Source organism: Suillus bovinus, assembly GCF_016758785.1.
Source record: "Suillus bovinus strain UH-Sbo-P2 chromosome Unknown EDB93scaffold_3, whole genome shotgun sequence".
NCBI classification, from domain to species: Eukaryota; Fungi; Basidiomycota; class Agaricomycetes; order Boletales; family Suillaceae; genus Suillus; species Suillus bovinus.
In genome coordinates, this window is record NW_024542059.1 from 129,043 (window position 1) to 153,244 (window position 24,202).

Consider the following 24,202-nt stretch of genomic DNA (forward strand, 5'->3'; position numbering starts at 1 on the left):
GGTACTGTTCGGTCCAACATTTTACATAAGATATGCCACTAGTACCCTGCGTATTTACGATCACGTCTTCTCCTATGATCTACCTCATCGTTGAACACGACGAGCTACTCGGTAAATGTAGACGGTGATCACTCACAATAAAATGAATGTCATGGCGATTGGAAGCGGCCGTGCGATTGCTTACATAATTCAGTCGATAAAATTTGTGGTCTTTTCTGGTTTCTTTACCTTCCCTTGTTCATTCATTCAACGCCCTGAGCTTTACGGCTCAAGCCCACTCATTTAAAACCACACTCTCTCAATTTCCGTGTCCATACCCTTATATATAAACTATCCGTCTTAAAGACGATACCCTCAGTCTGCATCTCAGACAACCATAACAACCCAAAAAAATAAAATGGCTGCTCTCAAATTATTCAATCTTGTTGCATTGGCTTCAATCGTTCTTCTGGCATTCGAGTCTGGTCCTACGTCTGTCAGCGCCTTGACTACAGATCGTGCTCACGTCGCTCGCTATGCTCGTGCTCACGAGGCAGTAGCAGTAAATCGGAAGCGCGACCCTACATCTAGCCCTGGTCAATGCAAGCCTAGGCCAACAAATTCTGCCACCTCTGCGTCAGCTTACGGTGACAGCACTCCCGCTCCCTCTTCGTACTCGTTCTCGTCATCTATGGATTACACACCGGCACCCTCGAGCTCAAGTTCTGGTAGCTACGTCCCCGCGGCATCCACCCCCACTAGTACCACTCCCACTAGTACTCCCACTCCCGCTGTTACCCCCGCGACCACTTCATCAAGTGGCAAGAAGTGGGGTTTGGGCTGGCCTAATGGTGACGCTGACTACCTATCCACCTTCGCCGCTCGTCCCAATGTTGGCTTGTAAGTGCTTGCAATTCCCTTTCGTTATCTTCTCTAATCATAAAACAGCTTGTATACTTGGAGTCCTTACTTGCCCACTAACATCTACGGCCTCAAAGGGATTCCCATGTTATGGGGTTACGATCAGGTTTCTGACTTTCAAAGCTTGGTTGTCGCTGGTTACGCCAACTACGTTCTTGGGATGAATGAGTATGTTTCACAGGATTATTTCCGACCTAGATCTTGATGGTTTTGGTTTTCAGGCCCAACGAACCCAGTCAGTCCAACATGAGCCCCTCGGATGGTGCTGCGCTCTGGAAGCAATATATCGACCCGCTGAAAGCCTCAGGCTACTACCTTGTGTCCCCTGCTTGCACCAATGATCAGGCTGGTCTTGACTGGATGACTAGCTTCTTCCAAGCCTGCTCTGGTTGCCAAGTTTGTCTAAATTTATCATAATTCTATCCGCCTTCTAATTTTTGTAATTAGGTTGACGCTGTCGCCTTCCACTTCTACGGGACTAATGCTCAAGATTTCATCAGCTATGCCACCCAGCTGCACAACACCTACAACTTGCCCATCTGGGTTACCGAGTTTGCTGACCAGGTAATTAATTCACATTTACATCAAGTCTCGTTAGTTAACATGTCCTTGAAGAGCTTTAGTGGTGGTGCACAGGCTTCCCAGGATGAAGTTTATGCTTTTGCTAGCACTGTCGCTAACTTTGTCGACAGCACGTCCTGGTTTGAAGCTGCCTTCCCCTTCGGTAAGATTAACATTCATTTCCGTGCCGCATTAACTGATTTCTCGCACGCCAGGCCTTATGAGCGACCTTCAAGGTGTCAACACCGCCAACTCTCTCCTCTCCAGCGATGACACGCCCACATCTCTAGCCTACAACTACTTTGGCTAAGGAATTGTCATGACTTATGGATAGCCCGCGGGGTTCAGGCTTGTTGTGGCTATATCTGCTTCGCTATATTCCCGATGATACCCTCATTTTATATGCCAGTCGGATTCACTTCATTTCACTTATCGTTCATATCATCGTTACCCTTATTTGGTCGCTAGCTTGATGTAATGTGCTGGTTTCGCATGTCGCCTGGTTTGCGACGAAGCATTTGTTGAACAATGCGGACACTAAGTGTTTTTCTTGTAACGGGCTCAGGGAGCCTTTTAAATTCTCACATCAATTTAGAATGTTCCGTAAAAGGAAGTAGCGATCTATTTGAGTTTCACTTTCATAGAAAATAATAATAATTTTGCTCGATTTAGAATTCGAGTGAGCGCTACACGTGTTTTCGAGGACGGGATCCCGTATACGGACATGGCCTTTCCCAAAAGTTTCCTATTCGGGAATAACATCGGGCAAACTGCCCGTACACGGCGTGCCGTACAAGGATCATCAGGTCGGACTTGCAAGTCCGATTTCGTGTATATAGTCCCTTTCATTGCCCGAATAATGCAACTTGAGTATACGACATGGTCAAACATTTACCGCCTGCAGTTAAGCACCTTTTGACGCTCCGTAACCCGGAAGCTTGGCCAAGCCCCTCTCTCGGAAGACTTCATAACGTGTTCAACCGTACCCTGAACGAGGCAAAACAACGAAACGCTGAAAACGGATGGCTCGTCCTCTCGGTACGTATGCCTCTTGCGAAATTGCTCTTCTAGCCCCATTCAATCGGAGATAACAGACATGCACACTCCTTACCACCAACAGACCGTCTTCTCTTGGCCACTTGTATCGTTTCGTTTCCAGGAGTGATCCAAGCTTGCTTGAATCGCGAAAGAGCCTTGCGGACGTCGTGTACAAAGCTGCCCTCATGCGGGAAGCCGCACTAAAGAGCGTCATCTTTGTCGGCGTACCTCGAGTGAGTGCAGTTACATGAAATTTAGAAGTTTGATGGCCTCGGATACCTGCGCCGCCGAGGTCAGGTGACTTAACGTAATTTCAGACAATTCTCTCCTTGACGGGGCTAAAGGACGCACTCGAAGAAGACGTCTACGCCGCGTTACGGAAAAATTCCATCAGGTATGTGGTATCTGACCACGAGGCAGTGCTCAGCGTCATATCTTTTTTGTTTTCGCAAATTTTCTTCAGGGAAGCAACTCCGCAGAACATCGAGGCGACTGTCGCAAGGGGTCAAAGGTTGTGGGACTCAATTTACCAGCCTCATGCGGTGAAGCTGTACAATAAGCTGGGGGACCTCCATCCTGATTTCATCAGTACGTTCTTCATTTCAATTACCCCATGGTCTTATCAATCCGCCTCGAGTTTTATTTTGCTACACATACGAACCTGATCTCCTTTCACAGAGTTCATTATTCAGGCCTACGGTACGGTCTTGTCTCCCTTGCCGCGAGGGGACTTGGAGCAAGGAAACCTTACCCGTGCTCTTGGATCGGTAGTCGGCATCGCTACTCTCCGTGCTGAGAGCAGAGTCGGACCTCAGCTAATCAGCCACGTTTTCGGTCTTCTCAAAGCCCGCAATGAGGAGAACTTGAACGACGAAGATAAGTATTTGTCAAGCGATGAAGGCACCGAATGGGTTGTACGTACAGTGGACGAGATTGTCGACGCCGTAACATCAGAAGAGCCATCCTTGACAAAGGGGAAATTGTAGATAGATACGATACGGTGTCATTCAGACTCAGATCGTACGAAATCAAATGACGGTCTGATTATGACGCCTTAGCGCGATTAAGAGCACAATGAGGTATGCTTGCATCGTGCACTCACACGTGAGTGCCGGAAACGCGTGTTACCGATCATTGGAAGATGTCAAAGTCGCTGTTGGTGCTGCACCCCCGGCTCGGTCGGAAGGAAATTTTCTCTTGTATGAAATGAATAGCATTACATGTATGGAAGAGTTCGCCAATGATACGTACAAAGAAAATGTGGGCCAATTTACAGTGAATAGGATTGCTAACATGCGTTAAAAATGATATCAGAGACCAAATGCCTGACAAAATCGGTATAGCATAGCCGTTACCGTGACCGTGTCCATGATTGGGGGATGCATCTGAAATCGGGAAAAATAAGATTAAGCCTTCGCGTAGCAAGTGGGGTAACAAGTACTCACGATAGTAGCTGCCCCAGCGTTTCGCAGAAAGTGGAGCTCACCATAGACATCTCCAATCTGATACCGTGTTGGTCGTGTGGGGCGGAAGACTGCAACGATATTTCCAGCGGAATCTTCCAGCTGCGGAAGCAATAATCAGCTTTAAGTTTGCCTCCGGAGGACAAGATTTAAGCACTCACTACGACATCAGCAGAACCGGGGGTCTGCCGCCAGCGGTATGTTAGACCATCGGGTGCGTTGAATATGCGTGCGCCCTATAGATGGATGTTGTAAGCGATATCGCAATCAGAACATTTGATGTAACTGACCGGGAAGCGTGGATCCGGGCGAACCAAGTCGGCCATCGGTACTGTATTCTGAAGGGAACGCGGTCAGAACAATGGGACCCAAGACGCCACGAGGTTTATTGTACCTTGCCGATCACTGCACGGCCGAGGCCGCCATTCGATGCCCATTCCAATTTTGCGACGCGGTCCTCCTTGTTAGCCCGTACCGCTCGCCAGAGGGTAGTAGTACTCTGCCCACTGGGGGCCACTACAGTCTAAGGATGTCGGTCAGGGTCTGTTTTGACTTATGAACGTTGTAGAGCTGCATACCGCAAACCGATAGACAACACCCCAGGCATTAAAGAGTTGGCTCTCTCGCGGATCCTGACTGGTCCACGAAAGTACTTCATTTGATGGTGTTGCCATAGCGTAAACAAAGGAAGAGCTGTCGAAGTTTGCGGAGGTAGGTACTGGTTTTGTGGGGAGTCCGACAATAAGAACCTGGTCTTTTATATCGTGGAATAGCTTGATAACATCCGCATACCCCTCTTGTTTTTCACCTGATCGCGAATTTTCATCGACAACGTGGACTTGTGACAGATAAAGATGAGGACACAACAAACGTGTAGACGAGGAAGCGTGGTGTCGTTATGTGGTCTGGAGACTTGTGTGGAGCAATGGTCCAATGCAGCAACTCAGGTCGAGGCCGACATGATCGAGGAACAACACGCGTTCAACACACAAGCGCTGATTCCTCTGAGACAGGTAGATTAGCGTCGAGGTCACTAGCATGACACATTCAACCTTCTATCTCACAAAAGCACAAAGTTCGTTTATACACTGAGTTACCGATAGATCAGCTAGCAGCCTGGCATGAGAAGGTCGCCGAGAATACTCATAAGACGCACTAATCAAAGAAAGAAACAAGAGGATGAGGAGATCTTCACCAGTTTACATGCGGTAAGGAAGCCTCTTCAAATGGCAGGTCAGATACATGACATTGGCGGTGGAACTAGACCTGAGAACGTGTCCTATGAATGCGGGATAGATGCGGTTAAACCTGCCCGAGGCGTGTCAACAGCATGGCGGGAAATCCCATAAGCAAGACAAAGGTACTATTGATAAGCCCATGACCTCTGCTAAACGCTGCGACAAAAATACCACCTAGGCCTGAGGATGAAGGGGGTGGAGGAAGTTCAAATAAAGTTTCATGAATTCTGCATAAGGTAACCTGGCCTGGAGTTAAGGGAGCGCTCGCTAGAAGACAACCTCGGTTTACGAAGACCGGAGTGCTTGTTCAAATGAAGAGAGAAGCGTAATTTAAGGCGAATGAACCCAACCTTGCTCAAGTTGCTCCTCGTTGCATCAGGCGCTTCCTTTTCCATCTCTTCATTACACGATGTAGATTAGTGTGCATCCAGTCCTTTGACTTTGGAGTGTGTCCGATCATGGGCTATCATACATATATCGACTGGGGATGCGGTGGCGACCCCGTGTTCTAAGGTCTGGATGAGAGATCTTGCGTCTTGATTCAGGTTGATAAGGTGCGGCACGCACGAGTCGAATCTCGATCGTAAGCCCATCGGGAGAATAATGCAACACCATTTGCGTACCTTTTCTGCGAATATCTGTGACAGAAGGTCACGGCACAACCTGTAAACCCAAACTTTTCGCTGTGCCAACAACAGTACTTGCGATCGATTCGAGCTTCAAGTGCTTGAGATGTGCGTCCTTCGCTTTAATTTTTGCGACTTCATACACGTGTTTGAGACTAATTGTTCCGGTGACTTCATGACCAGGTCGACCTGTGCCCTTTTCTATCCCCGCAGTTTTTTTCAAGAGGTAGGTCGTTGGTGGTGTTTTGGTGATAAACGAAAAAGTGCGGTCAGGCTCGACGGTGATTAATGTAGGAGTTGGAACCCCAGGTTCAATATGCGCAGTTCGAGCATTGAACTCCTTGCAGAAATCCATAGATTTTACACCACGCGCACCAAGCGCTGGACCGACGGGTGGTGTAGGTGCAGCCTTTCCCGCAGGAACCAGAATGCGCTAGAATAGTTTTATTACTCAAGCGAGAAACGTTGCAGAGAAGTACTTGCCACCAGCTGGTCTTTTGCCTTCAGAGCCTTGGACATTGACGCGTTGGAAGGAGAGAAGAATTGGATATTTTCCGAATTGGGTCGTTTGTCCACAAACAGTTGCAAACACAAGTGCACGTTGTCACGCGTTATCTACAGGTAGTAGGAGGTGTGGTCATCGTTTTCTGAACCCACAAGTCGACGCACGGTCATTCGGTAATCTACTCATGGATCCCCATAACCCTAAGTCTTCTGGAAGCTCGAAGAATATCTGATGATTTTAGATGCGGTGTCCTTCTTACGACCCACTACATGTCTTCTGACCTGGGAGGGTATCTGCGGACTTCCAGTGCATCTAAGATTAATACCTGGCCAAGGCAGCAATCTACCACCATTTTGGAGACGTACAACATCTAATGTTGGAATCCTCACATCAACCCTCGGCAAATGAATCTACTCTCAAGCTGCCGTTACAGCCTCCTTGCGGCAGGCAATGGTGAGGTCAAGGTTCTTCCATGACTTAATTTTTCTATACAAGGTTCCCTCATTCTCGAGCCGATCAATGATTTTTTGTGCTGAAAAAGCTCGCAATATACTGCTGGATCGTCGATTGTCTATATGCGGTCTCCGCTGCTCTGATATCTGGCACTATCTCCTTCAGTAGGTCAATGCAGTTATTATGGCTCGGATCAAGCGGAAACGATTTATCTCTGACCCAATACAATAAGAAGGTAAACGCCATGCGCAAATTCACGCACGGGGACCATTGGCGACCTGAGCACGGTCACTCTTTACTCTGACGGTGGTGGCGTAGAGAAGTTAACACAAGACGATCGTATGCAACAGATCCTTCCGTTATTACATTTCGAGTTAGGTTTGTTCCATTTGACATATCGTTTCTCGAGGTTCATCACATGCAAAGCGTTGATCACCTCCGTCCTATTCGCAGATTCAAGATCTATGCTGTGAACGGTTGGCAGAAACATCGGTAATAGAATAAACATGCGTAGTTTGCCAGGTCGAGTATCTACATGATTGCGCCACAAGGTGACGAAGAGGACGGAGGTATAGTTGTTAACTGTGCAAAAAGTCGTTCAAAAACGTCACCACACCATCGCTAAAAGTTGCTACGCGGCCATCCGAGACCACTGTATGCACGACCGACTTAGTAAGTTGGCTTTGCCTCTTCGTCACAATGTTCTTCGTATGTCGGAGTAAGAAAAAATGGACATTCGACAGCAAATGAGTGTACCTTGACGTTACGGAAGTCCCAGAGGACCACAGTGCCGTCTTGATGGCCACGCACAAAAAAGGTATGGTGGATGCTGCCTCTCGTGTATGATTGCTCAAATTTTGCGCTAGTATTGCGATATCCAAATGTGCAACATGGAGCTTTGTCGAAGCCACCCATCCTGCGGTCGAATATTGCCATCTGATGATCGAGATGTCGGACCTGCAAAGCCTATCAAAGTCCAATTCTACAAATTAAGGGAGCATCTCACCTCCAGCAGCGTCAAGTGTGGTATTTGGGGGTGAACATGTATCTGATTGACATAGTTGGAGACCTGGGCTGGTCTAGGCGTGTGGGATCGGGTAAGGTCCGTAACATATAGTCTCTTCATGTCAGAGGACACGAGGGAGTTGTCGTCGTGGCGATAAGCCATGGCAGACACGCCAGATTCTAGAAACACATTAATCTTGGTGACAGTCGGCTCTTCTAGACATTGCGCATCGACGCTCCACTTAAAAATTCGTCGGTCATGACCGCCTGTAAAAAATTCAACGGAACCGGCTGCCGCATTCATTGCGGCGAGGCATCTTACACCCTCCCCGGAAGATTTTGACATCCGAGGAGAGCTGACATGCGGCAAAGCTCCCGAATTAATTCTACGGGGAGCTTCCGCCTAACGAAACATGAATGTTTCGTAACACGTAAATGCAACACACGCACAGTAACAGGAAGAAATGTAACCTGACTGGGCCCGCTATTGAAGCCAAGAACGACAATGTCACCTACGACGCATGCATCTTCCACATGTTGTTGGACTCCCGGGTTAGGTAGAGAGTTCAGAGTGAGACGGAATCTGACGTTTGAAGTGAAGATGTGAACGGGAGGTAATGGCATCGGAACTCACTGATCCCGACGATCGATAAACTGGGCGTCTGCCCGCATGCTTATCGCAACCAATGGTAGGTTATCAGAAACCGGGATCAACAACCTTCTAGAGCGCCCATACGGAGTCTTCGGCAGCGGTACTCGTTTAAGCGCCGGCAGTCTAACGACTTCCTCATCTGCACTTGATTCCGACGATAGTGAACTCGCCCGCTGCAATCGTCGCGGTCGCAGTGAACCAACGCTTCTATGTCTGTCCTCCATCGATGTCGTAATGTCAGAAGCGTGATTATTATTTTGTTTCCCAGGCTGGGAAGATGTACTACCGAGCGCAGCTGCGGTGCTTTGTTGAATGGCGGGCCTTTGTCCTTGCAATATACCAACTGTCCCCGTAAGAGGGGTTCTGACTTTAATTCTCGACGACGAGGACTCTGCAACTTCGCTAACGCCCGCAGGTTCATTGAATCTGTCATCATCAGAACTAATAGAAGTCACGGAAGAGCTTCGCATACTAGACCACCAATCTCCACACAAATCGGCCATTGCTTGGTCTCGGCGTGAAGAAACCGCTCTCGACCTCGCTGAACCAGCTATGGTCTCAGATGAGATTCGCTCATCATCAGAAATGCTGTCGTGGGCGATTGTTTCGCTCCTGAGCCGATCATGAAGCTTATGTGAGCTTTCTTCCGGGTGATCGTTTTTTGTCACCTCATCGACTCCAGCAAGTTTGCAGGAGATGATTTCGATTTCGGGAGATTCTGCGGTATGGCTATCATACATAAGCTATCTTGTAACTCATCAAGTTGTGCAAGTACATCATACCTCGGGTCCTTATAACGCCGCACTGGGTCGGCAGGTCCAGATGTTGAAGTCTGCAATTCAAGCAATGGTCCATTGGGTGATGTTTGAGAAGCAGACAGCTGCAAACTCAGACTCGGTTCCGCTTGATGGCTGTCCTCGATATGAGGGTCCAAGACCCTATCAACTCTGTCACTCGGTAGTTACTACTTGTGTCTGAAGAATATATACCAATGCAACACGATTCCGTCGTCCCTTCGTACGGACCCAAGATCAGCGCTCCGACGTATGGGCAAGTCCAATCAGTGTAGACTCACAGGATCAGAGGTAAACCAACAACCCTTCGGCCTTGGGTGAAGAGGAGATGCTCCCTTTCGCGGATCATTGTTTCCAAGTCTTTATGGCTGAAAGCGGAGACTCTAGTGCCTGCAACGTATTTTATTGCCTCCACTCCGTAGGTCGTTGTGAGTGGGAGTGGGTGAGTGTAGGGCGCATATCCGTCTGAACTATCACTCTCAGACTTGTGACGTTTCACCGGCCCATGTATTGGAGAGCTTGATCTCTTGAAAGAGGAAGATAGGGCCATGCGGAAGAAAGGTGAAATGTTTGTGGTTGGTTGATAGCGGAACCAAATTACATAACGGCGCTTAGTAACGCCCCGCAGCTCGAATACGTGTCAGTCATTTGTCCATCCCCAGACCCCAATCATTGAGGGAGAGGGAGCTCAAATTTAAAACGCCCAACGCTGCAACGCAACATCAGCTTGGCCTTGTCCTATATGACGTGCACCTATGTTGATCCGTGAGAAAATTTAGCACAGCTTTGTACATCTGTTAGAAATGTGTGTTTGAATCGAACCTGCGTGTTGGGAATATGAGATCTATCCTGTAATCCCCGTTTCTTGTCCATGAAACCAGATGGAAGATCGACAGCCAAATGAAGTCCGTTTAGATCGCAAGGGAAAGTCCACCGTACCCGCTATCACAGTTACTCGTCGTGGAGGGCATCGTGGATCCTTCAGAGGTTTTCAAAATAATTCTAGTCGAGGTCGTCCGCCGTATCGCCCGAACGTGCTTCCCCACTCTACCACGTCTCCTGCGTGGAATCATTCGCATAAAATTTCCTCAGTCTCTTCATTGAGTGTACCGGGCCGTTCGCTCGATCATGTCAGACAAGAGCCCTCGGACCATTTAGCGCAGTCGAACTTGCGCCCGCCCAAGCGAACGAAGTTTAATTCTCAGCAGTTTTCCTCAAGAGAGTCTCAAAGTTCAGAGAGACACTTCCAGAGGCGAGGACTTGCCCCATAATAACACTCCTTTGCCTTCACCATGCCCAAAAGTCATCCTTGGTGATCACGAAGCGCAGGCTGTTTTCTCCCCTTATAGAACAATACGCAACGATCATTCTCTGCCCAGAAAAATGAGTCAAGGTGAACATAAAAATATCCTGAATGGCAGTCATTAATATACGGACTTTTGGTTTCTTTGTGTAACAGCCGTGCAACGTGATTTACCTAGTGGTAGGGCGCATGCTATTCGAATTGAGTCCCAGTATGATAAAAGTGCGATTAGCACTCGGGATGTTGTAATGGTGCATGGCCTGTACTCGATCATGGTTAACTCCCGTACTGAATCGCAGAAAAGGGCAGTACTTTTGGATATGGCAAGGAGACCCCTAAAGTCAGCCCTTGTGCAAGCGGCTCAACTCCAGGACTGTCGCATCTAGCGAAATCTTCTACGCCCGCGTCCTCGAAGGCGGTTCTAGGCTCCTGCTCAACACATGCAACAATACCTCAAAAAAAGGGCTCCGCTATACCAGGCAAGCAGAGAGCTCTTCCATCTCGAGTTGTATCTCCTCTAGAAGAGATCATCGACCTTACTGTTGATCCTCCGGACACACATGTGATTGTTCCCCCTCCCATGTCGACACGTTTCTTTCGTTCCGGAGTTCTTAAGATAAAATCGGTATCTTCTAAGGCACCCTCCGCAGGGGATATCACTTATGCGGCGGAATCGATTACCTTACCCGACAGTGATTCCGATGATATTGCCCCCCTAAGGGACCTTATCAACAGAGATGGCAGCATGGTAGCGAAGCTTCGAGAAGAACCAGCTCAGGTATCCTCCGAAACGCTAGTCAACGGCCCGAACGAGATTTCTTCCTCAGTTTCCGCTTTGTTGCTCAGCTCTAATCCCGGCCCTTCCCGTCTTACTCTCGACACCCACGATAAGCCCCGTCGCGTGCTCAGCGCACACTGGAATTCGTCTCTTATAGCCGTATCTATGCGCGGCTTCGTCGAGAGCCTGGGTATGCCTAACCTAGTGTCCCAGCATAACTTGCGTAGGCCAACTGCCCCAACTCAAGAGTCAGTTGATGATGCCTGTATACTTCACGCGGGTGACACGTCAGTCATCGTTCTGGCCCATGCACGTGAAGAGAAACAAATTTCGTACTTGACATTTCAAACCTCCATGGTAAGCATCGGCGGGTGTTCACGTTCATTGTCGCCGTTTAAATCTATTTAAATTCGTAAGGGAACAAAATATCGCGTTGTCGATCGTCCTTGGAATCGGACAAAGAAGGCAGGGGCTAGTGTTGTGTCGACAATGATGCAACCACTTATGTTTGCCAGTGGGGGTTATGATCATGCCGTTCATATTTGGAATTTCTCTCCCGATTTTATGGGCGTCTCCTCAACACTTTTGGCAATAAAGCACACATCTGTGATCCAGTCCCTTCTTCCCGTTCGTGATACTAGTCACAAACTCATATCCGCTGGTGCGGATTGTAGTGTCCATTTATGGGACCTATCTCCGGAACGCGTTGTACATACATTCAAGACATCCAATTCTCCGTATCACGCACATAAGACGGAGTCACCTTTCTGCACCTTACTCGAGGTGTGCATGGCAATGCATTGGCATATGATTCTGGTTCTAACGGGACTACAGGTTGGCCATCGAGATCTGCAGTTCGAGCTTCGTGATCACCGTATGGTTCCGGAGCACCCGGCTGAACGCTTTGGCTTTTTCACGACCGAGCTGCATGGTCGTTACATCAAAGGAGATACTTGGTCTCATTTTTTTGCCTCGGGAAGCCGCAATGGTGTTGTGCGTCTCTGGGACTTGCGCAATGTTCGGGAACAACTTGCATCTGTATGTTGGTTTCACCTTATCATGCAGGTTTCGTTCATTTAACTTCAATTCACCGAAGGTCTCGTGTTTCAGCAATGAACAGGTGATACAGGTGTTGAAGACGGAGTCTGACATGTTGGCTTTTTCAAAGCGCGGCGATGTAATGACATTGAATCATAAATGAAGTAATGAAATGTGGCACTCGCAGTTCCGACGATTATATTATTTAGTCTTAAATTTCTAATTGTCTATCGTCATATACTAGCATGGGTATTGGACCGTTGGGAACGATAGGCGTGTAGTACCGCACAAACATATCATTCAACAGCAATTTCATAAGCCCATCGTTTTGTTCCGACACACTCCGAGTAATGTCAGATCGTTCTCGGTTACAGCGGGAAGTCGATGCAGCATATAGCCTACAAGTGAGGGCCGCGACCAAGGTGCAAATGGTTCCGCGTGCTATTCGTTGGATCACAGGCTGAACCAAAATATTGAACAGGGAGCAGCCCAAGGAGGAGCTGTTGGGGTTGGGGTCGTAACGTTTGCCCATTATGCGTGGCCGCTCTTCCGGTGCGAGTGACGACGGATGGCTGCACAATAACTCACACCTCGTATGAAAGACGACAGACACTGCCATTCAAGGCATTCCTGGTCTCTGGATGTGAGTGTTGCCGAGAATGCCGTCCTCGCTTCAGGCAACTACTAGTGTACCCACTGACTCTTCCTTCCTTCCATAGTCACCATCGCTGGCCTGGTGATTGGGGCAGATAATGCCCTTCTAACTCACGAGGCGGAAAGGCGGAATTCTGAGCATGCTATTCGGCGTGAAGCCAGGATAGATCTTGCTCGCCGAGGTCTCGTCGGCACGGAAACTGAAATTGCAAAGTGGCGAGCAGAAAGGACTCGGCAGATGGAAGAACGAGAACACGACTCGGACGGCCATCTTCGTGATTCTTCTGTTCAGGCTGGTTGAGGTTCAAAGGGGATTGATCATCGATACAACGTGTAGAGGAAGCATGTTTGAAGGCACTACATCGGTTTACGACGTTTCTCAAGAACGGACTTTGCTTAGAGTGGGAAAACACTGGGTTATTCTGCTAGCGAATACGAGGCTAGATGCCAGACTATATACATTTGCGAGTGAGGCGCACAAGATATCCCTAAACTTCAGGTCAAACACCGTTTTATAGATCAAGTCCAGATACAGCAGTTTTCTACAGGTGTTGCCTGCTAAGGCCTAACGAGCGACAGTGCCGTGGATCAACCGTGGATGTCTAGAAAATGGAAGGATTTACAATCCAACCTATGTCTACATTGCTACTGTGATGGAACGTTATTACTATACATATTCGATTATTGCCTATCACCCTGTGCAGACGCTGGTTGCCCATAAGTTCCTTGCTGACTCCAATGAGGATGATCAATCATCAGTGGAGGACGAGGGGGCGGGCCAGGGAAATAAGAATGATTGACGGGTGGAGCATTTAGTGATGGAGGATGAGACTGTCCGTGACGTGGCAGATCAGGTGGGGGCGGGGGTGGTTGAGGGAGGGGCTGATATGCAGGCTGCACTGGATGATATCCCATAGGAGGCTGCGGGAGGCTAGGCCGTACTGGGGACACATTTGACTGCGGCTGAGCCGGTGAAGTCGGGAAAGGAGCATAAGATGCCTGCGCCTCCACCTGAGGCGATGGATGGCTAGAATGCAGCTGTGCGGTGGAATGATACTGAGTTGGAAGGGGCGGGGGTGGTGGGATGTTTTGGTAGGTCGAACCGGTTGGAAAATTTGAGGGGAGTGGGCTACGTGCATTCAGTGATTGAGGGAAGCTCGATGAAGGAGGTACGGCAACGGAAAGATGACGAGTTCGTGGTGCATTGTTAGCTATCTGAGGTTGAGGCAGTGGTCTCGAACCTCGTGATGCTGATAGATGCTGGGAAGTAGATGCGTATTCTTGAGGTGGTGATGGCAATGTGGGTGCATATGTGTGGTATGTCTGAGGTGATGGTATGTACTCTTGTTGTGATGTTGATGGGAAGGCTACAGATTGTCCATGGGGATCTGGATATTGATATTGATCATGAGTGTGTAGCTGCGGCGTGCTGAATGAGTGTGAGATCCGATTAGATGCATTGGGGGGAGGTACCGGTGTGATAGCAGGTACTGGGAGAGGGGGGTGGGAAGGATGGCTGATCTGGTGAGGAGGCGAGTGGTTGGCAGGAGCTGGAGGGTAAGATGGAGGGATCGGTAATGGAGGTCTTTCCGGCACTGAGAAGCCGGACGGCTCTGATGAGTACGATGTCATCGTTCCAAAAGAAGACGAGGCTGGTGATGGCACGGGCATGAATCCCGGAGAAGAAGCCGGCAAGCTATACCGTGGTCCAGCTTGTCCTTGCCGAGATGGGGGAGGAGGAGGATGGTTGACAGTCGGACCACTTTCATAAGGAGGGTAGTATGGAGCAGGGCCTGAAGGTATTCTGGATGGAGAAGCAGAGGCTGCTCTCCCTCTATCGTGCGAGATCGTCAATGTTCCGTTATCAAGTGTATGCTGATCATACGAGTGCGAATGCGAAGGCAATGAACTAAAGCCTGCGGATGTCGAGGGACGCATCGTTTGTGTGGGCTAAGTCACCCACCGGTCATGACAAGACCTACACCGTAGAGAAGGAAGACATACCGGAAAGCTCTCCCGTCTTCTGGGATCCATGACGCCCAACTCCCCAAAATCGTTGGCAAGCTGATCGGCAGGTGTTGGGGATAGGTGGGTCCTTTGCTCATATGCAGGTGCATAAAGCTCTGCTCTCGAGTGTGATGAACGAACAGTAGACGGCAGATGGCTGTCAATAATACTAGCAGAGACAGAAAGTCGGGAAGGAGTCGAATGTGCGCTGGACCCATTCAAAGAGGAGGTGCTGTCATTAGCTGGCACGAAATTTCCTGGACCGCCGTAATTGCTATTACCAGTTGCTGGTTTCGGCGCAATTCTTTTGACTGGAGGAGGCTCCTGCATACAATTCCATAAGATGACCAAGACAGGCAGGCCAGGAAATTGACAACATACATTTGACCAGAAAGTCAGCTCAATGTACACCTCTCCTGCATATTTGTCCTTGTTCATGAGTGTGAACCACTCTGCCATGACTAATTAATTCAGATCAAAGATCAGTGCAAGTACCAGCTTACCATCCGTTTCTCCCTTTGTGATAACCTCTGTCAAGTCGACCGCTGCCTCTCCGATTAAGTCTGGTTCCCGGGGATCATCTGCATAGCACTGAAGCTTCATCGAATTCCCGCCCTTTATCTTCTTTGGTCGACCCTTCTTCGGCGGAGGGGGCGGCGGCGTGTTGGTTGATTGCGAATTGATTGCCAGCTCATCGTCAGTAGCCTCATATACCGTAAAGCGGAATTCTTCGTCCCATTCCGGATGTTGACCTCCCCGCTTGATGGCCTTTGTACGACGTTTCTCTTCATTCAAGAACGCGCAGCAGTATGGTGCTTGTTTTCCTATATGCCTCTTATTGGGCAGATTTTTCTGCTTGCCACGTCAGGGAGGGACATACAGGCTAAGAGAAGGTTGAACTCAATACGCACTGCTTTCAAGACAACAACAATTAGTGTTCCGATCTCGCGCGAAGCCAGCGACATATAATCAATATGAAGGAGAGAGTAAAATGTTCAAGCTTAAGGTTGAGGGATGAATGAAATGTAGAAATCTCTACCAGTCGAACATGAAGCGGTTCAGTTGATCGCAGTACTGATTCAAGAATATATACAGCAATAGTCAAACATGGCTGTGGCTCAGCATTTAGTTGCAATACCACCACCCACACTTAGGTTAGTTGACTTTGCCGCAGCACAATGCATGAGTTCATTTCTAGACAATGGCAGTGGATGGTATTGCATCATATTAAACAAGCCCATCAAAATATCTAGGTTGATGCGATATAGCATCATGCATCACTGTCCAGGTTTGTACGGCGTATTATCCTTGAAAATAAGGTGGGGCTTTCTCTGCGCGAGGTCCAGAAGCATCTCAGAGAAATAACTGTTAGCCCATGCAAACCAAGGTCGTGTATAATCTGAGGGATTGTAAATGTTGATCGACTCGTGGATCAAACCCAGGCCGCCAGTGTTCTACGTGCGTGGTCAGCATAGGAGAAGCAATATCTTCCGACACTCACATTAACAATAGTGTACAACGAGGTCAAGATTTCCTCATCATCATTGGTTCCAAATATATTGGTGACCTGAGACATGGGCCTACATAGAAACGATCAGACCACTAAATCTCAAGCTCCAATCCGCCAATCATTACCAAGGGTTCCAGGCATCTATGTGAGGTCCACTGCCCTGTGTCAGAAATAGATATTCGTTCTTCCTTGACTACACTCACCCAATGCCACTGAAACTTCTGCCCTTGGTATAGTAAGGGTTTCCGCGGGACATGAGCATTTTCTTTGTCTTCACGTAATCAGAGTGATTCATGTTGAGGAAACCAAGGTAGGGAAGCGACAAGAGAGACTATTCATAGTTGTAGCTTGTTTCAAGATAATGGCATGTTACACCTACTGGAACGTTTGCATCATCCATCACATAGCGCGAACCCAATCCTAGAAAGTCCTTCATAAGCGATGCAAACAATTGCAAAAGACATACCATTAGTCTCGTATGCAAAGATGCCATCAACAACCTGCGATGAACGTATCAGCGAAATGCAGACCTTCTGCCACACTCGACGTACTGTATGTCCCCAAACAGCCTGTTCTATCGTTTTGCTCCAGTGCTTTGCCTGAATGCTAACATTGGGGGCCACACCAGCGTGGTCCAAAATGGTAGCCAAATTGGTTAGCTGAACGCTCAGCATGGCATTGGCTGGCGTAAGGAAAGCTGGAAGCGAGGGAATAATTAGAGAAACCAGGTCGCCTCCACATAAGCTTACCGAATGTGCTCAAGTCATCAGAGGGTCTGTGGTGTGTCCCGACCATACCCGTATATCCTTTAGGTTCACCATTCCCGCCATTGTTTACTGCACCGGCAAGGGAGCCTGCAAGACCTGTCCAGTTGTAGTAAGAGATGAAGTTCCAATCAGCATCAAAGGAAGCCTGAGACTGCTCATTAATGACACGGAAGATCTGGTCAATTGCGGCGAGCCCTGCATCAAGAATGAAACCCCAGTACAACAAGACTGGATAAAAAAACAAACATTCTGCATTCATCATGGTTGCATCCTTTGTTGCTTCATAGTAAGAGGAGGAAAGCTTGAGAAAGCCGCAAAGCGAGTCGATTTCATACTGGAGATACCATACAGGTCAGTGCTAAAAAAACGACGATTGTCAAGACGCAAACCTTGCACTCAAATACTGTTTGGTTATCCACAGGGCTGTGCAAAGAGTATCACATGACGCAGACCACCAGCGTGAGCGAAACACTGACGGATTAACGAGGACGCCAATAGCCCAATCATTGACGGAGGGTGCTAAACCACTTTCAGGGGGAGGTTGAAAAGCACCACAATAAGGATATTGTGAGACATAGCGGGCTTCGTTATTAATTACAGCCTTAACCAGGTTGGCGAGGTCAGCGTCAACAGAGAGAAGGGTGTGGTAATGAGCAAACTGAAAGAAGAACACGCTGAACACAATTTAATTGCAAATTCGGAGAGCGAGTTACCTGGTTGCCAGTATCACGCAGCCATTGCGCACTTCAAGCGGACAATGAACACCAATATGAATAATCCAGGAAAGGGAGCAACGAACGTGATATCCTGGACGCAACCATCAATATGTTATTCATATTGGAGGCAGGCAACTCACTCCAGTAATGATAAATGCCAAGTTCTCACTCTTCAGCAGTTAGAACGCGTAGAAAACAGGCATCTTCACTCATACCTTGTTGTAATATTTCACAGTAGTATCTGCCAAAGTTTCATGAACGTCCATTGTTGCAGCAACTAGGGGTACGTACCGAGGGTATTTGGGAATGTATTCTCAAAGAGACGCGCGACGTCAGGGTCTTTCAGACGCGACTTCATGTCCAGAATAACTTTCTGCAGATAACTTCCGAGTTACACGTTGTCCTACCAACAGAAAATGCGTCATACTTCGACTGAAGTGCTGTGAAAGGTCCTGCATGCATGGTCGGGCCGCATGTAAGGTAACCCCAGAGGACCAGAGGAGGGATTCCCTTGAGGACTCTGCGTTAATGAGCAAGTAATTCAGTTCCAGCCATCTTGGAGCCAGTCACCTGTGCATAGGTAGTGTAGTCTGGACAGTCCGCCTGGGCGGTAGCAGTCACTAGGGAGATGGCAATACCAGCAACTCTGAGTCCCAGCTTCATTTTGGCTGCGCCCCACAGATAAACAAGGCCGTAGGTAATTGTTCGAGAACCGACATTCCAGCTGTTGTTAAGACCACTTATGAAACTGCCAAACAGCATAAATTTAATAGGCTAAGGCGGATAAATGCTGGCAACAATGAGCAAAGTGCTGCCTGATCCGAATTTGCGCGTATGACCAACCTGCCCTGAACTAGCTATTCAGTATTGAGTATTGTGGTCAAGTTGCATCCCATTTGTACTATGTTGATCTTGTATGCAGTGGAGATTCGGGAGTATCTTACGAGTTGTATGGTTACTTCCATCGGGTAGCGAGCAAATGCGTACAATAAATCTGATAAGACGACAGAATGAGATGCAGAGCTATGTAAATGAGTGTGATAATACGCATGCCAATGATGATTAGAACAACGTCAAGGAGAGTGGTAACTGCAGTGTATAACATGAACGAAGAACATACATAAGGTAGCAAGAAGGAAAGCTGCGGTGACACCAGATTGTAATTGTATCTCACCCTGGCAGCTCTCAGTGATCAAGAGTGAAATCGATATTACCTCCCACGTATTCTAATAAAAGGGGAAAACATTTAGTCAGGAGTCCACTGATATACGCTCATGCACATGCCTTAGGTTTCCACCAGGGAAAGCTCGCGAATTGCTACGGATCCTGAAGTCCGGCCAAGGGTAGCAGGAACATTATCAACAGATTCGGAGGATCGATCAACCACCGTTTCCTTGGTCGAGTCGTATCCGTCACCTGCAGCAGGCGTATCAGGTGGGGACACGTCGACTTGCTCTGGTCCGTCTGAAGAATCCTTTTCCTCCAGTGAGGCTTCCAGACCACCGGTGACTTCTTCATCATCCACGCTCAAAGGTCCGCCAGTTTTAGCACTATTGTTTGTCCACAAGCTCTTGCTACCCATGCTTATGGGGCCACCCGTTCCTAGAACCCTAGCACTCCACCCACTAACCTCACTATCCCAACTTCCTCTCCGTGAGCTCCGTGGACGAAGAGCACGCACGCTGGCATCTACGTCGCGTTCTACATCAGCATCATGGCGATCATCATCTCCAAGCACAAACTGGCTCATGATGTCGCCTTCTGCGTCTCCGGTAAAGCTGCCCTCTAAATGAGAAATCGAGTCTCCACCTCCGATCAGTCCCGACAGTGCAGTTGAACCCATAAATCCCATTGTTAAACGTTGGCCGGGCATAGCATAAGCCGAAGAAGCGAGGGTCAAAACGGAAGCATTATCCATAGGTGGAGAAGAGGGACGAGGATTGTTCCTTGGATGATACGCGGTATACAGAGGGGCCTGTAGTCCAGGCATGTGAGATGACGGGCCTAGTGACACCGGCGTGGATGAGCTGAAATTCAGGGAGGAAGGCGGGCGAGAAGATGATTGAAGAGATGGCGGGAGAGCAGAGAAGGTAACAGATGCACCACTACCTATCAACCCACTATTTGTTCCGGTAGATGATGTCCGTCCATGGGGCTGAAAACGAGGATTGGTTTGGGAAACCGGTGTAATAGGAACTTGTGCTATGTGTCCTACTCCGGCAGGACCAAGATCAACGCTTAGTACTGTTGTTGGTTTCGTGCTTGCGGCAATACTTCTGAAGGTGCGAGGATTGGATAGATATGAAGAAGAGGAGTGGGATAATGAAGGAGATGGAGGTGAACTTGGGGGGAGAGGCCGAAGAGAAGCATCTTCATCTGCTTCGAGAGCGCTTGCAGGAGACCAAAAGGAGTCGCGGGCTAGTGACGAACGATAAGTTGACGCGTCAAGATCTTCGTCGTCTGATAGTATGAAACCGGTATCCAAATCACCCTCTCCATTTAGGGAAATAGTCTTCCGTTGAGACGCGGTATAACCATTTCGACTGCCATTTCCAGGTACTCCCTGTCTTTGCGATGAACTTGGTGTGAGCTGTGGCAACGGAGAAGATACTGAACGACTATTCGACCTCGAATGAGACGCGTTTGTACCATTCTTGCCGTTGGGGGGCTTCTGTGAGTTGCTCGGAACAAACGCGTTATCTGGAATCCTGCTCGGCTTCACAGTACCTGATAACTTGCGCTGAAACCAGTTAATGATAGGTTTGCTAGAGCGATGTGTGTGCTTCTTAGTGTAAACCTGCTGTGGCTTTGTCGCAGACTCAGTGACATCGGGTGGCTTGGGTTCAGTTTTCTGAGGCTGGGCTCCCAACCGAATGGTATCACGGGGAGCGGGCTTGGAGGTTATCAGTTTGGATGTAACTTTGGCGGGTTGAGGTTCTCGAGACTTGGTAGGGGCCATTCTCGTTGTCCGTAGCTACAAGCACTGATATTTAAAATGCAGTAGTGCTTACCTTACGTAAAAGAAGCACCGCGATTCGGGAAACCATATCAGGTATCACTATTAGGCGAAAACATGTGGACACCGTCCGATAAGTTTGTTTGCAACAAAATTCATTTGATACCAGTACAAGTACACTATCATATAGATCACAGGAATAAGACATGTTTTCTTTGGCCAAATTTCAGCTTTACCATTCCATCTTCTTGCTCGTTTTTATGTCCCGCAACAGGAATCTTCTGACCCTGGTATCCAAATCCATCTAGCCAAGACCAGAGAGCACTACGTTTCTCTTCAAATGAGGTAATTGCCTGCTCCCTCTGCAGGGTCAGACCGATATCGTCTAACCCATTGACAAGGCAGTGTTGCCTAAATGGATCAATGCTGAAGGCGATAGCCGGCTTTCCACTACGTCTAACTTCCTGCTTCTCAAGGTCCACCTCAATCTCCATGCCTGCCTCAGCATCCGCAGCAAGGTCCTTGCAGTCCTCCTCAGGCAGGGGCAAGGGCAGCATGCCATTTTGCATCGTGTTGTTACGGAAGATATCTGCAAAGCTTGGCGCGATTACGCAACGGATTCCGAAGTCATTCCTGTTGAAGGGGCTTTGTGAGTATGTCAATATGTAAAAATGAAACGATGCTCACAGCGCCCAAGCTGCGTGCTCTCGAGAGCTACCACAACCAAAGTTTTTGCCGGTGCAAATGAGAATCTTGGCTTGGTCGTAAGGAGACTTGTTAAGAATAAAATCCGTCTTTTCCCCGGTTTTCGGATCGAAGCGCTGAGCGAAGAATAAAGCGTTGGCAAGACCGGTCCGCTTCAGAGTTTTCAAAAACTGCTTCGGGATGATCATGTCGGTGTCAACATTGTCGTTATACAAGGGTGCAGCTATGCCTTTCACAATAACGAACTTCGAGACTGCGGAGCCAGAAGAAGCATGCTGCAAAGAGGTAGGTGTTGCGGTCTGAGTGTGCGATGGGCGCTCTGGCTCAGTCGCAGGTCCGGTAAACTCGGTCAGGAAGTCGAGGGCACTCGCAAGAATCAACTTAGGACCAGCAGCAACCTTTTCCTCTGCATCTGCGCCGAAAAACTTGCGAACGTCTGTCAGCTTGCCTGTCATAGCTGCTGCCGCAGCCATAGCAGGGCTGAGGAGGTGCGTACGACCACCGGCACCCTGACGGCCTTCGAAGTTGCGATTACTAGTGCTAGCGCAGCGCTCACCAGGCGCCAACTGATCTGGATTCATGCCTAGGCACATTGAGCAGCCGGCCTCACGCCAGTCAAACCCTGCGCGTTTGAAGATGGCGTCTAACCCTTCCGCCTCAGCGTGCTGTTTAATCAAACCAGATCCAGGAACAACCATGGCTTGGACACCTGAGGCGACCTTAGCATCGGGACCGGCAGCGAGTATGATCCGAGCAGCTGATCGAAGATCTTCTATGCGGCTGTTTGTGCAGGACCCAATAAACACTTTCTGGAGGGAAATGTCCTCCATGGCCGTGTTCGCCTGCAGGCCCATATAAGCCAAGGCCCGCTCTGCCGATGCACGTTTCGAGGGGTCGGATATCGTAGACGGGTCAGGGACCTTGCCAGTAATCGCGACAACATCCTGGGGGGAGGTGCCCCAGGTGACGGTAGGAGGGATATCTGCGGCGTCAATCTTGATCTCAATGTCAAACTTAGCGCCGTCGTCACTCTTGAGAGTTCTCCAGTAAGCCACTGCATGGTCCCATTCCTCACCCTTGGGAGCGAGGGGACGATTCTGCAAATATGCAAAAGTGATCTCGTCGGGTGCAACCATGCCTGCACGAGCACCAGCTTCGATGCTCATATTGCAAACACTCATGCGAGCTTCCATGCTCATGTTGCGGAATACCGAGCCGGCGTACTCGATAACACTTCCGGTACCACCAGCAGTTCCGATGACCCCGATTATGTGTAAAATGACATCTTTTGAGCCGACGCCTTCGGCGAGCTCACCATCGACGCTGATGCGCATATTTTTGCCTTTCCTCTGCAAGAGGGTTTGGGTAGCAAGAACATGTTCCACCTCGGAGGTTCCAATACCGAACGCCAGGGAACCAAAGGCACCATGTGCTATCGCAATGAGATCAATGTCAACTCGCATCGAGAAGTAGCACGTTGAACATACTTGAGGTGTGTGAGTCACCGCACACGCAAGTAATGCCAGGCAACTGATAAGGTTCAATCAGGTTTATGCTTTTACATGCGTCTGATAGATATGAAGACTTGCCGTGAAGCCTTGCTCCGGACCAATAACATGTACGATACCTGGAAAGTACCGTGTCAATTAGCATTCGCCTACTAAGCTGCATTAATTCAAACCTTGGCGCTTGTCAGATAGCCCAAAATAAGTCAACCCAAAATCTTTGACGTTTTCTTCCAGTTGCATGACCTGCGCACGCGAGTCGGGTTCGGCTACAAAGGTATTAACAGACTTGTAGCTTTTCCGGGAAATGGTGCTGGCGCAATGTGAGCCTATGTAAGGCAAAAATGTAATCATTCAACATACGGGATGTTATGATCCACGGTGGCAAGAGTGCAGTCTGGGCGACGAACAGGCCTACCAGCATTCTTCCTAAGTTATTGTCAGCATAATGTAACGATGGTCAGCTTGGTGATTATGCTCACAAGCCTTCAAACGCCTGAGGACTCGTGACCTCATGGACAAGATGACTGCAACACAGTAAGTTCACATCGATGAGGCAGCCTGTTTACGTACCGGTCGATGTAAATGAGGGCAAGGCCATCTTCGTTTACATCTCTATCTGGTAATCAGTACAGTCCGATATACAAACAGGGGGAGCCTCACACGACATGATCGTCCCAGATTTTATCATAGAGCGTTCGAGGACCAGTAATTGTGCCAGGCATGATGTTGAGACAAACGGCGATGGGGATAAATGATACGGTCACCCATCCAGCCTTTAAAGCAGATTTTTGTTAAAACAAAGTTGTTCGGCCGATCAAATTGGATTCGGCCGATGCCAGATTTAGGATTGGATAACAGCAGATTCGGCATTGGCTCAGCAAGTCCTCTCTGATCACGCTCTCACGGGTGATTACCTCATGTGGCTACGAAACAGGGGCGTCAATCAAGGTTGCAAAAAAAATCAACTGGGATCAGAAAATGCGCTTCGTGTTCCATGATCTATCAATCGCCTAGCGTCTTGTCTA

General features: G+C 48.7%; 11 protein-coding genes across 11 annotated transcripts; 4 read left to right on the plus strand and 7 right to left on the minus strand.

Moving 5' to 3' along the window:
* Positions 1 to 82: 82 nt before the first annotated feature.
* Positions 83 to 2,132, plus strand: EDB93DRAFT_1334292 (glycosyl hydrolase catalytic core-domain-containing protein). The gene is made up of 6 exons (XM_041455276.1): positions 83 to 879; positions 928 to 1,068; positions 1,122 to 1,296; positions 1,348 to 1,464; positions 1,516 to 1,624; positions 1,677 to 2,132. Exons 1-6 carry the CDS (start codon positions 398 to 400, stop codon positions 1,769 to 1,771), a joined length of 1,119 nt encoding a protein of 372 aa, XP_041312584.1. The 5' UTR covers positions 83 to 397; the 3' UTR covers positions 1,772 to 2,132.
* A 208-nt stretch (positions 2,133 to 2,340) lies between these two features.
* On the plus strand, positions 2,341 to 3,485 carry EDB93DRAFT_1076113 (uncharacterized protein; the record flags this gene model as incomplete). Its single annotated transcript, XM_041445211.1, has 5 exons — positions 2,341 to 2,499; positions 2,556 to 2,732; positions 2,817 to 2,893; positions 2,963 to 3,087; positions 3,178 to 3,485. The coding sequence occupies 5 exons, from the start codon at positions 2,341 to 2,343 to the stop codon at positions 3,483 to 3,485; spliced, it is 846 nt and encodes a 281-aa protein (XP_041312585.1).
* Positions 3,486 to 3,809: 324 nt separating this feature from the next.
* EDB93DRAFT_1237670 (uncharacterized protein) lies at positions 3,810 to 4,636 on the minus strand (the record flags this gene model as incomplete). Its single annotated transcript, XM_041451447.1, has 6 exons — positions 3,810 to 3,884; positions 3,945 to 4,064; positions 4,124 to 4,198; positions 4,253 to 4,300; positions 4,357 to 4,485; positions 4,541 to 4,636. 6 exons carry the CDS (start codon positions 4,634 to 4,636, stop codon positions 3,810 to 3,812), a joined length of 543 nt encoding a protein of 180 aa, XP_041312586.1.
* Positions 4,637 to 5,823: 1,187 nt separating this feature from the next.
* On the minus strand, positions 5,824 to 6,447 carry EDB93DRAFT_1116692 (ribosomal protein L11, RNA binding domain-containing protein). Its single transcript, XM_041448342.1, has one exon. The coding sequence runs from the start codon at positions 6,179 to 6,181 to the stop codon at positions 5,852 to 5,854; it is 330 nt and encodes a 109-aa protein (XP_041312587.1). The 5' UTR covers positions 6,182 to 6,447; the 3' UTR covers positions 5,824 to 5,851.
* A 945-nt stretch (positions 6,448 to 7,392) lies between these two features.
* On the minus strand, positions 7,393 to 8,548 carry EDB93DRAFT_1057859 (uncharacterized protein; the record flags this gene model as incomplete). The annotated part of the gene is made up of 5 exons (XM_041444774.1): positions 7,393 to 7,488; positions 7,541 to 7,720; positions 7,791 to 8,192; positions 8,240 to 8,372; positions 8,424 to 8,548. Coding segments are annotated over 5 exons (936 nt in total), but the record flags the coding sequence as incomplete, so codon positions are not given.
* A 1,517-nt stretch (positions 8,549 to 10,065) lies between these two features.
* EDB93DRAFT_1116712 (uncharacterized protein) lies at positions 10,066 to 12,598 on the plus strand. The gene is made up of 7 exons (XM_041448343.1): positions 10,066 to 10,465; positions 10,488 to 10,628; positions 10,695 to 10,789; positions 10,843 to 11,673; positions 11,734 to 12,099; positions 12,151 to 12,354; positions 12,413 to 12,598. The coding sequence occupies exons 1-7, from the start codon at positions 10,117 to 10,119 to the stop codon at positions 12,515 to 12,517; spliced, it is 2,091 nt and encodes a 696-aa protein (XP_041312589.1). The 5' UTR covers positions 10,066 to 10,116; the 3' UTR covers positions 12,518 to 12,598.
* Positions 12,599 to 12,611: 13 nt separating this feature from the next.
* On the plus strand, positions 12,612 to 13,499 carry EDB93DRAFT_427738 (uncharacterized protein). Its single transcript, XM_041456331.1, has 4 exons — positions 12,612 to 12,776; positions 12,836 to 12,906; positions 12,957 to 12,997; positions 13,074 to 13,499. Exons 1-4 carry the CDS (start codon positions 12,705 to 12,707, stop codon positions 13,307 to 13,309), a joined length of 420 nt encoding a protein of 139 aa, XP_041312590.1. The 5' UTR covers positions 12,612 to 12,704; the 3' UTR covers positions 13,310 to 13,499.
* Positions 13,500 to 13,689: 190 nt separating this feature from the next.
* EDB93DRAFT_1076244 (uncharacterized protein) lies at positions 13,690 to 15,980 on the minus strand (the record flags this gene model as incomplete). The annotated part of the gene is made up of 5 exons (XM_041445219.1): positions 13,690 to 14,958; positions 15,013 to 15,339; positions 15,397 to 15,467; positions 15,519 to 15,867; positions 15,927 to 15,980. The coding sequence occupies 5 exons, from the start codon at positions 15,978 to 15,980 to the stop codon at positions 13,690 to 13,692; spliced, it is 2,070 nt and encodes a 689-aa protein (XP_041312591.1).
* Positions 15,981 to 16,206: 226 nt separating this feature from the next.
* EDB93DRAFT_1116731 (Six-hairpin glycosidase-like protein) lies at positions 16,207 to 18,801 on the minus strand. Its single transcript, XM_041448344.1, has 18 exons — positions 18,579 to 18,801; positions 18,436 to 18,528; positions 18,300 to 18,381; positions 18,224 to 18,249; positions 18,149 to 18,178; positions 18,092 to 18,099; positions 18,006 to 18,036; positions 17,769 to 17,950; positions 17,682 to 17,715; positions 17,539 to 17,626; positions 17,275 to 17,487; positions 17,077 to 17,222; positions 16,992 to 17,025; positions 16,905 to 16,945; positions 16,729 to 16,856; positions 16,651 to 16,680; positions 16,517 to 16,595; positions 16,207 to 16,469 (listed from the first exon to the last, which is right to left on the minus strand). Exons 1-18 carry the CDS (start codon positions 18,768 to 18,770, stop codon positions 16,293 to 16,295), a joined length of 1,614 nt encoding a protein of 537 aa, XP_041312592.1. The 5' UTR covers positions 18,771 to 18,801; the 3' UTR covers positions 16,207 to 16,292.
* A 54-nt stretch (positions 18,802 to 18,855) lies between these two features.
* Positions 18,856 to 21,009, minus strand: EDB93DRAFT_1116738 (uncharacterized protein). The gene is made up of 2 exons (XM_041448345.1): positions 19,293 to 21,009; positions 18,856 to 19,234 (listed from the first exon to the last, which is right to left on the minus strand). The coding sequence occupies exon 1, from the start codon at positions 20,965 to 20,967 to the stop codon at positions 19,294 to 19,296; it is 1,674 nt and encodes a 557-aa protein (XP_041312593.1). The 5' UTR covers positions 20,968 to 21,009; the 3' UTR covers positions 18,856 to 19,234; position 19,293.
* Positions 21,010 to 21,105: 96 nt separating this feature from the next.
* Positions 21,106 to 23,985, minus strand: EDB93DRAFT_1197944 (aconitase family-domain-containing protein). The gene is made up of 9 exons (XM_041450909.1): positions 23,838 to 23,985; positions 23,748 to 23,789; positions 23,657 to 23,701; positions 23,538 to 23,603; positions 23,351 to 23,487; positions 23,232 to 23,296; positions 23,157 to 23,199; positions 21,652 to 23,101; positions 21,106 to 21,597 (listed from the first exon to the last, which is right to left on the minus strand). Exons 1-9 carry the CDS (start codon positions 23,897 to 23,899, stop codon positions 21,156 to 21,158), a joined length of 2,352 nt encoding a protein of 783 aa, XP_041312594.1. The 5' UTR covers positions 23,900 to 23,985; the 3' UTR covers positions 21,106 to 21,155.
* Positions 23,986 to 24,202: the final 217 nt, after the last annotated feature.